A 12,121-nucleotide genomic window follows, 5' to 3' on the forward strand; every position below is an offset into this window, starting at 1 on the left:
GGTAAAATCTCCAAGAAACATAGGAGAGCTTAATAAGAATCATATTCACAGTGGAAAACATTAATACACTTCTCTCAGCATTTGACAAGCCTTGTGATAGACGTGATGATTCTTTGACTTCTGCGGCTGACCTATCATCCAGTGTGATCAAAGCCAAGTTGTAAGAGGTGGTAAGGTAGTGTTTTCACTACAACCATGCAGCCCCACGTAGTTGGGTGCTGCTTCTAGTGGCTATTCCTTGCTGTGGCTCTCCGTGTTTCATTAGCTCTTCTGAAGATTTTTAAGTTACTAGTAGCTTTTAACAAAGTTTTTAAAATTTAAACTAAAGAAGTCTCTGTTGTCTATAACCAAAGATATTTTGGAAATTAATATGACAATATTTATGAAATCTAAAAGTATGTACTCTCTGACACAGCAATGAAAAAAATACCATTTTTCTCCATCAGATTGGAAAAAGTTAGGAGTTCTGACTTCAGAAATTTTATTTCTAGGAACTTATCTGACAGTACATAAAATACATGTACAAGTAGATGTGTGGCAGCATTGCTTCAATAACAAGAAGACAAAAAAAAGAAAGTAAAAAGAAACATCCTGAACATCTATCAATATAGGATAGATGAATAAGTGATTATATATCCATATTATGGAAGTCTGTGAAGCTCTTAAAAAGACTAAGATAATCTGAATGTGTTGATCCGGAAAGCTGTCAAGAATATCTCATTAGATGAGAAAAGCATATTACAGAATAATATGCATAGCTATGATCCCTTTCTCTTGAATACATGTGTATGTGTCTCAAAGCGAAGAAAAAATTATGGAAGGATTAAGCTATGGTAATCATAATAGTAGTTAACCAGGTAGTATAGGAAAGGAAAGGAAGATGGTTTATTTTATTTTAAACATTTCTATATTGTTTAAAATGTTAAAAGGAGCATTTTATAATTCAAATAACTGAAGAAAAAAAAAACACCCTGATATTAACAAAAATTGAGACTGCTGAAGTTTGGCCTATAGCATCAGCAGGACACATACATAAGATTTATTACTGCATTTATAGACCATGAAATAGTCTCTATGGAAATGTCATGGGGATTGTTATCACAATGACAAGTCAAGCTTAGACAGCGAGGAAAGGATATTGATGCCACTGTCAAAGTGAACTTATTCACAAAACCCCTGAAACCTATTTTTCTATATATTAAGGACAGCAGTTTCTGATTAAAGCCAAAATTGCTGAGCTTTCATGGTTATAAACTAAGACACACTAAGGTTTGAGAATTCTGTGATAAAGCAGACATTTTTAGGGCTTCCTAGAAATAAAAATAAATGTTGGACTAAAATCACAGGATTTAAGAATCAATATATTCCTCAAGTTGAAATTTTGATGTTGAAAGAGGATCTGTGTGTTTATCATCTATTTACAGAGTTTCTCTCCCATTTTATTCAAGGGTGGTACTGGTGTCCTAGGTATCCCCTCATAGGAGAAAAAAGCGGACCATGGGTTCCCTGTAACTGCTGTATATTTGCAGAGGACCATAGCTTCCAGTTGTCTTTATAAAAAAGGTCCACCTGGCTTTGGATTTGGGGGTCTGAGATCAAATCTGTTTAAATCGTGGCCTGCCACTTTCCATGTGACTTGAACTGTAACAAGTCTATTTTTTCATCTATAGTAATAGTACCTATGTTTCAGAAGACTGTGAAGAGGAGTAAATGAGATAATGGAATTATCTCAGTAATAATTCATTTACATAGTAAATGTTCAATTAATGTGAGCTGCTATCATTACTCTAAAAACCAGAAGCCCAGAAAGAAGCAAGTGGGCCATGTTTGCCTCTCTTTTCCCTCTTTTCCTTTTGATAATCAAGGTAAGAAATTTTGAATAATTTATTTTAAAAAACTCAAAATTACAGAATGCAAAATTCTGTGATTTTTTTGTGAATAAACAATGTTTTTAAGATAAAATTGTTTCTATGATCTTGCATCTTATGGAAAAAGGAGAAATGTAAGTGTAACATCCAACCGTAGTAAGAACTGTGTGCTTTATGGAGGAAACAGCTCCTAAATCTAAAGTTAATATATAAACATAGCATTGGCATTGCTGTGATAGCATGTAAGAAAATAAATTAGAGGTTTGCAAAATGAAAAAGAGAAAAAGATCTGCAAGAATACCAACAGATTTTTTTTAAATAAAAAGATAAAGTTAACCAAAAATTGTAGAGTTAATCATGAAAATTAGTTTCACTAAAAACATACAAAGCCTGTCATATCTACCACGAATTTTCCAGGTAAATTTTTTCCCCTCACTTATATAACAGATAATGTTAAGGACAGTTTGAAAAATAGTTTCCCTTTGCTTTTTTTTTTTTTTTTCAAATATTGGCCCTTTATCTGTTACTACCTTTCAAATAATCTTTTAGAGCATCAAGTAATAGGCCTGATCTGGAGGTGAATAAGCTGTTAGCACTAAAAAGATGTCCCTATACATCCCACAACTGCCACTGCCACTGGAAGGAGGATCCAGAAGACTGGAAATGTGCCCTCATGACAAGGAGTAGGTTACCCAATTCCCTGGGCTGGAACTATAAGAGTATACACAGTGTTTGCTCGGTGTTAAAAAACAAACGGCGACAAAACAAAACAGAAGTAGTGCCCAATGTACTGGCAAGACCTATAAGAAAAGATGTAGCAAAAATTTATTGTGAGGTGATATAGACCTCCTGGTAATAACCTCTCTTGATGAATGCCTTAGCTATGTCAGATGCTTCTAAGTCACTCCATGATCTCCTCTGCTGCAGAACTGAACTAGGCTTAGAAGGTTCACAAAGTATCAGCATGCTTTATTTAGTTGTGAAACAAACAAGGAGAACTCCTTTTTGAGTGAAGAAGTCTGGTTCTGCTTTTGGAGGCTACCTGTCTGAGTCTGAATTTTGAACTCCCAAGAAGTCAAGTGTTAGATGCTTTGGTATGGATTTAATGATACACACTTAGATGGGCCAAGGAAAGGCAGAGATGCCCTTTAAAAGTGGTATGTTTACATTTAATCCATCCATTTGAGTCATGAAGGGAAAGTCTGGGTTTAATGAAATCCTTTGTTGGATATGAGCAGCTAAGATTTATAAAAGAGATTGTTTATAGGATAGAAAAATGACTGATCAAAGGCAATTCAAACTATAAAAATTAGGCCCTTGATTGATACTTGTCCCTTAAAAAAAAAAAAAAAAAAGCAGAAGTCACATTGCTTGCTGTACTTACCCAGAGCTACAGATTTTAATGGGTCAGAAAGCTTTTGTGAACTCTTAACTCCATATCCAGTAGTATTGTTCACCATTTGCATTAAAAAGGAAGTAGAAACACAACTCAAGATGCCTAGTGCAGGCAGATCAACAGAACATCAAATATCATTCCCGCCAGAAGAGCTTCTCTGAACTTGAGATTCAGAGGTGCCACAGATAAAACATTGAACCTCTTGAATAATTCCAAGAAATTGCCAAATAAACTTTAGATCTCACTTTAAAACCTAGAACTCACTTTAAAACCTAGAAATTATTAAGTCTTATAGAAATCATGAGAAAGTTTTTCTTTCTGTTACAAGTGGAAAAGTTTTCTTCCACAAACACCAGAATTAAGTAGTAGTGTAATCGTATTTTTTTACATACAATGCTCAGCCCCAAGAAGTGATTCATTGTGAGGTTTCTACTAACTGGAGTTCATAGACACCTAATGCTGATTCTCCACATCTGGTAATTTTTGTTAAAGCTTCTCGTTTGCTTGCTTGCTTTTCTTTCTCTCTCTCTCTCTCTCTCTCTCTCTCTCTTTCTTTCTTTTTTAGTTTTATTGAAAAATAGTTGCTATCACTACATAAATTTAAGGCACACAGCATGATGATTTGATTTACATATATTCTGAAATGATTACCAAGATAGGTTCATAGAACATCCGTCTCAAAACATGTAGTTGAAAAGAAAACTCCAGCATTCCTTTAGGGTTTTTTCCCCCACTAAGTAAACAAAATCAGTCAACAATGAAATCATTTTAAAAGCTATTAAGTTAAGATGTTTTCACCAACAGGTTTACCTGCACACTGACCACAATGACCAAAGATGTGGCCATGGTAACTGCAAAAGACTGGTAGTCAGCAATGTGCTGCCCATCTTCTCCAGCCACGCTGTAAAAGGCCCCATAGGGGATGAAGAAAAGAGCTGAGGAGGTGTAGATCCCATGTGCCATGCAGATGAAAAATTTACGCTTGTTAAAAAGTAGATTCAGCTGTCCAGGTTTGTAGAGTTGGGGATAGTCCATGCTGTTCTGGTCACTCACATCCTGTCAACAGAGTGTTGCTTCAGTGGGGGAGGCTTGAGAAGTCAGAGAGGCCCTGATCTCCCTTTCTCTAGAAATAGCAAGTGCATGTCTAAGAGTGCCCTCACATGCACTACTTATCTTGTTTTCATTCCCATAATAACCCAGAGGATACTAAAATGATCCCTATTTCATAACGGAGGAGCTTGAGTCTCCGAGAGAGATTCATAAGAGGTTACACAGCTCTTATAGCAGAACCAGAACTTGACTTGCACCCAGATATTTGGCTTCAAATTGAAGTTTCTTTCTCATACTCTACTGCGGCGGCAGTCGTGCTCCCAAAATTCTAGTACATCACAGTGCAATCAATGAGCCCACAGGGGTTAATTGCCAAAGCAGTGAGTGATAGTGACCAGGTAATGGCAGCAGAGAGCTGAAGAGTTGGAATTGGCCAATCAGAGTTCTTAACTTTGGGGTGAGAGTGAGCAGGAGGAAAAGAATAGGAAAAGGGGGGAAATTGCATGTGGGATTCCGTTTGGGAAGGGAGCTGAACCTAAAGAGTTGAGTGTTCTACCCAGTGAAGATTTCAATGGCAGTTACCAGGTGATCAGAGCAAAGAATTTTGAGAGAATGAAAAAGCAATATATTTGGACCCAAGAGGGGTCCTGGGAGAAACTAAAACAGTGCCTCTCAAACTTAATGTGCTCACAAATCACCTGGGGAACAGATTACGATTCAATAGGTCCGGGGTAGGGCCTGAGACTCTGCATTTCCAACCACCTCCAAAGTAATGCTGATGACCATACTGTAAGCACCAAAGTCAAATGCCAAAACCAAAAAGGATGGCAAGGACTGACCCCTGGGGACACGAGAGGCCTATAGATGGAGGAGAGACAGCTGAAGAGGAAGGGACACAGGCATGAACTCTAGGGTAGATCAAGTTCCCCTTCCTGCTTGGGGCGGGGGAGGAGGGGGTGGTCTGAGTCTTGCCAAATGGGTCCCATGAAGAACACTGGGACTATATCAGTATATATTCACTTCAGAAGTCCTGTTTTGAGATCTGTTAGGTGCTTTTTTCCCCAGTCCAGTGACCGGTGGGGTTATGTGCACGGGCTTTGAAACCTGGCAATCCTGAGTTCAGACTCCATCTCTGCAGCTTAGCAGGTGTATGGTCTTGTACCTGTTTCTGAACCTGTCTGAGCCTCAGTTTCCTCATTTCCAGAACTGCTAACAATAGCACCTCCCTCATAGGACCACTCAGATTAAATGAGTACGTATTCAGCAGAGTTCTTGCCACACCATAAGTGATAAATAACAGATGCTGCTACAAATAAAATAATGATGGTAAAAACAATAGTAATAGCATAGCAACCTCAGTCAAGTGGCCTGGTGCTAGGCTGAGTTCTATAACTTATTGACTGTATGGCTTTAGGGCAGTGAATTGAATCTCTGAGCGTTGGCTTTCTCCTTATAAAATGAGTGATCTACAGGTGATTGCTGAGGTGCTTCCGGCATAGCATTCCATGATCCCGTGATGGATCAGTTTAAGGACCAAAGATGACAAAGTAGGAAAGGAGAGAAGCGGGCACTCAAACTGGATGGCAATAGGTGCCTTATATTTTTTTCAAATTGCACAATAATCATCCTTTCTCAGAAAGTGCTTTATTTTTACTATTTTATTCCATATTCTGGGAAGATACAAAGCACCAAGAAAAGAAACACTTGTCAACATGGGCACTTGGAAATAAACATGCTTCAATCCTTTACATCTAAGGAGTCTATTATTTTGTGCAGAATTCCATAAAATATGCCATTCACAAACTGCCTTTTTTACATATGAAAAGAGAGCCTTACAACTGACTACCAAGCCACAGAATGGGGGATTGGAGTGAGCTCATAATGTGAAGATTTTGCAATCGATGGCTTTGGGCCAGAAAATGAAGCCTAACGAAGGGGTCTAACAACAGCCTGGAGAAAATCTGGTCTCCTTAAAAATACTTCAAAAAAATTTTTTTAAATAATACACTCTAATTGTGCCATGGAAAGTCCTCTGGCTAGCCTTGACTTCCCCATGGGCAGTCAGACTTTTTTCCTCTTCCAGGAAATACCTTCCAAGGCTCTGAGTGTGCCAAGGAGCCACCATTTTTTATAATTGATTCCCTCCCTTCTCTCCTCTCAAGCATGTCGAGCTAAACAAAAGATGATTGCACCCTTTCTCTCTATGGCTGAAGGACTCGTGTCTTCCTCTCGGGAGGGTGCTCTGCTGGCCTGTAATTCCTGTTCTTGGCTGTGCTGGCCAAGGAAGTCTCACTGCAGATGCTAGCTCTCTGCACTCCAACGTACTTCCATGATTTTCTATCATTTGTGGTTCTCTACACTCGCGGAGGCTAATAAGGCACTTCCCAGTGTGTACCACAAGGCACATATATAATATAAGTGATATATAAAAAATAGATAAGTAAAAGTCACATGAGTTTGGGAAATGCTAAGCTAAAATAAAGTTAAAAAGACAATTTCCTGTGAGATGTCTCAGAGCCTGAAGTACAATAATGTGGGGTATGAATCTCTAGGAGGAAAGTAGCCAAACTTTAATCAGAGAATACTTTGGGGGCAGTAGGGGATCTGGAAGGGTTTTTGATCCATGCAGAACCTATTAAAACAACTGCACTCCTAAGACTCTAACCATGACTTGTGTCTTCCACTTAGAAGTTAGAAGCAACTAAATGGCATCAACAGAGCAAAATAAGTTGTAAAGATAGAGAAAAACACATACCTGGTCAAAAATCCCCATGGCTAAAACAGGCAGTGATGTGTAGACAATGTTAAAAAGGGTAATGAACCACTGGTCATAGACAGTCTGAAAAGAAATAACACATCCATGAGAAATACCATCCATAGGAGTGAGAATATTCACCTGTTGGCTCTTGGATTAAATACCCCAATTCCCTGAGGTTGGCAGGTGTTCAGTTTTAGAGTCAGACTTGGGCTCTCCCCCAGGCTCTGTCTCTTATAATCTCTGCTGCCTTAGTAGAATACTAGATCTCTCTGAAGTTGCATTTCTTCATCTTAAAACGAAGTCATACTCTCCCTGCAGAGTTGCAGTGGGGATAAAAGGAGATCACATATATGGAACACCTAACACAACGCTGGACACATATGAGGCCCTAGACCCTTGTGGTGGGTTGTTATTTCATTCTTCAGGTTTTCAATGTCTTATAATGAGTCCAGGGATCTAACCTAAGTAATATGCGAACGATCCACTAAAATCTTCAAAGGCAGATGTAGAAATTAACCTGTCAGCTCTACTTTGTGTTCAAATGGAAAACTTTTTCTTGGGAATGGTTTAAAACAAGGTGTGCATGGAGCTACCTACTCAAGATATTGAGTATAAACAAGTAAGACAATAAAAATATTCCCTCATACCTATATATAGTACTTCCTTCCATGAGCCTCACTAAAAGTCAATGAGGCATATAAAACAGGTATTATATCCCCATTTTGTTAATGAGTAGATAGAGATGTAGAAACCGAATCTTTCAGAGTTACAGTGCTTAGTACAGGCAAAGGCAAAAATTAAAACCTAGGTTTCTAGCTTCTAACCAAAATCTGTTCTACCACTCTGATATCATACATTCATTCACTCATTTTTTTCAATTAATAACAATAAACCACTTTGTGCCAGGTACTAGGTTGTAAGCAATGGTGATTCAACATGATCATTCAGATAAAAATTCCTCATAACATTTGCATTCTAATGTTGGCAGGAAATGTATATGTGGGGTGAGTGAGTTAGAAAGCAAAGGAGAATAGGAAATGTGAGAGGACTGTAATTGTAATAAGGTGATTGGAGAGGGTCTCACTGAGAAGTGACATTGGAGAAAATGTTGCATGCAACAAGGGTTGGTATGCGACCCTCTCGGGTCCCAGCCTAGAGCAGAGTTTTGAACAGGTTCCAGATACCAGCACCTGTCTACCCTATGAGTCCATCAGAACTGCAGCTTGGTCTCTTTCTTCCTTCTTATGAGTGAATGTATTCAGCAACTCTACTCCTAGATATATGAGTTCGGAATGTCTGCCATCATGTATCAGGAGACCTATGAAAATCTCATTACAGCACTGGTTATAATAGCTTCAAACCAGAAACAACCAAAACATCTATCAGGCATGGAATGGATAAAGACATTGTAGTACTATATTCATATAATGGAATACTATAGAATAATGAAAAGAAAGAAACTACAGCTATATCCAAAACATGAATGAATCAAAAGTATACATAATGGTGACCAAAAAAATGGCCAGACAAAAAAGTATGATTCGATTTCAATAAAGTTAAAAAATGTGCCAATCTATTCTGTTGTTTAGGGATTCACACTCATATGATAAAATTAAAAGACAAAGCAACAAAGTGATTATAAAATGTCAGGATAACAGTTACCTCCAGAGTTAGAAAAAGGGTATGACTGAGAACAGGTAAGGGGAGCTTCTGGGAGTTTGGCAATATTCTGTCTCTTGAACTGGATCACAGTCTACGTGGGTGCTTCTTTTTCAATTTGTTAAGCTGACATCTATGTATTGGATACTTTTTTTTGTATTTTATTTTACAATGAAAAAGAAAACATGTGATCTTTTTTAGTCATAGCCCAGAAACACTTTGGACACTGGGAGGATTTAAAAATCCTGGTGTCCATGCCATACCCCAGGCCAATTAAATCAGTATCTTTGGGGATGGGATGCTCCAGGCATCAGTAGTCTTAAAATTTTTCCAAAGTAATTTCCACTGTGAGGCCAAAATTGAGAATTTCACTCACCCCAATCCAATCCATCCATCCATCCATCCATCCATCCATCCATCCATCCATCCATACATACATACATACATATATACATACATAAATACATAAATAAAAGAGAGGGAGAGAGAAAGCTGTAGCTGACACAAATCTTCAACTATTTGGTGATGGCGTCTGACTTCCACTCCTCGAATATATCAATTCATTTCATAATTGCAGTTTGGAAAATATAAGGTGGGGAAAGCAATTAAACCGAAGTCTTGTAGCCCCAGGCAGAGTCTGGTACTGTCAAATCACTTATTCTTTCTTCACCTCATCTACCACCCAACTCCCGCTCTTTGAGAAGAGATGATGCATTAGGAAGAAGGAAAGAATCTGAGAAATCATGACATGCTAAACTGTAAGTAGCTGATGGTCTGGTATAAAGTGCCACCATCATAGCAAACTGGCTAGCAATAAAACCTACAGTTGTCTGACAGCGGAATTTGCAAGTTGGCACTCAGATTTGAGGCCTCATTTCACTACTGAAGCAAAAGAGGAAATGAAGGGCAGTGAGAAGAAAACTTAAATGAGTTTTTGCAATTTCTCGAAAGCGTTTTTACTGTGACTCATTATCACAAGAAAAAGAAAATTAGCTGATATTTACTGAGCACCTACTATGTATCAGGCACTAGTTTAAGGGCTTTACATATATTGACTCATGAAATCTTCACAACCTTATGAGGTCAGTACTATTAACAAACCTCAAATTATAAATGGGGAAACTGAGGCCCACCAAGTTTAGGAGATTGCTCAATGTCACACACTGAACACAAAGATTTTCAAAGTGTGGTCCAGGGAAACTTTAGAGGATCCACAGTGTCAAAACTATTTTTCTCGATGATACAAAGAAGTTGTTTATTTGCCCTCTTCGCTCTCATTCTCACATAAATGTATACGACTTGCAATAACACAACCAGCTGATTGCAGAATCAAATATGAGATCCCAACTGCCCCCTATTCTGACAAATAATAAGAGATTAAGTATAAAAAATTACATTCTTCTCACTTACTTATTTTTTGTTGTGGAAAATACAGCCTTTTTTTTTTCATTAAAATATATCATTTAATTAAACATCCTGGGTTCATTATTTTTTAATGAATTAGTAAATAAACTTAAATTTTTGCTCCATTTTAATTTCTAATGTGATAAATATTGATGGATATGGTCTGGAGATCAGAAAGTTTGAGAACTGCTGGCCTAGCAAGTGTCATGACCAAGTTCCAGCCCTGGTACTCTGACCTCAGCATTCATAACAGTGAATACTGCATGAAACGAACTCTCTATCAGTGGTATCATTTGGCAAGTTTCCTTAAAAGCCTTTTCCCCCTTCTTGTTTTATGTAGTTGAGAGTGTACAATAAATGCAATTTCATGTGCTGGTTTTTGTCATTAGCATCTCCCCAGGTTAAAATCCTCCAACAGCTTCCCATCTTACCTGGAATGAAATCCAGACTCTTCACCATGTCCTGAGGCCCTTCCTGACCCCATGCCTGCCTACCTCTTCAACTTTACCTCACTACACACTCTCTCTCACTCCCTGAGCTTCAGTTTCACTGCTTGTCTTTCTCTTACTTACCAGGCTCATTCCTACCTCAGGACATTTGCACTTGCTATGCCTTCCGCTTGATACTTTAACCTCAGTGCTTTCATGTGAAAGTTTCCTTCTAAATGCTCCAGTTCCAATGTTACCTTCTCAATGAGACCTTTTACATTACCCAATTCTTTCTTAATAACAATTATGAAATGATGTTACTGATTTCCTTCTTTATTATCTGTCTTCATTTTACTAGAAGATAATCTCCAGGGAACAGAGACTTTTTTTCACATCTACAACCCTGATGCTTACAGCAGTGTCTAGCCAGTGGTAGGTGCTCTATAAGTATTTGTTGAATTAATTAGAACTTTTTATAAATGTTACATATTTAACGTGCTACTAGACATTTCCTTGAGAATGTGCCACAGGCTCGCCAAACTCAGTATGTCCAGACCTGAACTTGTTCTCACACCTCCCTAACCACACCCACCTCCATGTTCCCTTTAATCCTTTCTGACACCGCCACGTCCTTCTCAGAACCCAAGTCAGAAATCTTACATTTCCCCCTCTCTCCAACATCCCACATAAAATTAATCCCCAAATCACACTGATTTAACCAAGCCAGATGGCTTGTGTTCCTGCCCAAGTCATTCTTCACTTCTATGACTTCCCTCCTATTGTCACCTTGGCAGGGATGCCTACCCCATTACTCTTTACCTGCTTCAGTATGATTGATCTTTAAAGAGTCAGCTCAGGGCCAGATCTTCCAGGAAGTCTTTCTGAGCCCTGCCCACTCCCACCCTCCAGGGTTGGGTTCCAGCAACTCTTTGGTAGTTCCATGACACTCCACACTCACTGCTTCATAATTGTCAACTTACACTTATTTATGTGCCAGTTACCAGGGCCGCCAGCACTAGACTGCAAGCTCCTTGGGAGCAGGTTATATAACTTAGTCGTCTGTACGGACCCAAGAACCCAACTCAGTGCCTGGCACATGGGTATGTGGTAAGTGATCAAGGAAAGGAAGCTGATTTCTTAAGGGTAAAGGTGTTAGAGTCAGAAGACAGAACTGGGTGTCTTTGAGTAAGACACTCAATTTCACGGAGCCTTAGGCTCCTTAGCTATAAAATGGGGATTCAAGGGAGGCTGTGAGTATTCAATAAAATGAGTAGATATCAGTACAGCAGCATCTGACTAACAGTTAGTGCTCAATAGCTGAGCACCTTTATTATGGAAGGAAGGAAGGGAGGGGGGGAGGGAAAGAAGGGTGTAAAGAGGGAGAAGCGTGCAAGGATCCAAGCTTCAAATTGTGTGTTTAATGCGTAAATTAAAAGGTATATTTTTTCACTAGTTATACTTTTTAATGAAAATATAATTTTTATTGCTACAACTAACAATAGATATTTATTTTTATAATAAACTACTAATTTAATGAAATCGATAGAAAATTAGAATA

General features: G+C 38.4%; 1 protein-coding gene across 1 annotated transcript in view; it reads right to left on the minus strand.

Moving 5' to 3' along the window:
- Positions 1-12,121, minus strand: part of ATP8B4 (ATPase phospholipid transporting 8B4 (putative)) — a 203,625-nt gene that overhangs the window by 9,281 nt on the left and 182,223 nt on the right. The window contains exons 24-25 of the mRNA XM_011355090.2: positions 7,070-7,153; positions 4,075-4,320 (exon numbers count right to left, since the gene is read on the minus strand). Coding sequence (XP_011353392.1) covers positions 4,075-4,320; positions 7,070-7,153 — 330 coding nt within the window. The remainder of the gene's footprint in view (positions 1-4,074; positions 4,321-7,069; positions 7,154-12,121) is intronic.

This window comes from Pteropus vampyrus, unplaced genomic scaffold (assembly GCF_000151845.1).
Source record: "Pteropus vampyrus isolate Shadow unplaced genomic scaffold, Pvam_2.0 Scaffold19, whole genome shotgun sequence".
Classification (NCBI taxonomy): domain Eukaryota; kingdom Metazoa; phylum Chordata; class Mammalia; order Chiroptera; family Pteropodidae; genus Pteropus; species Pteropus vampyrus.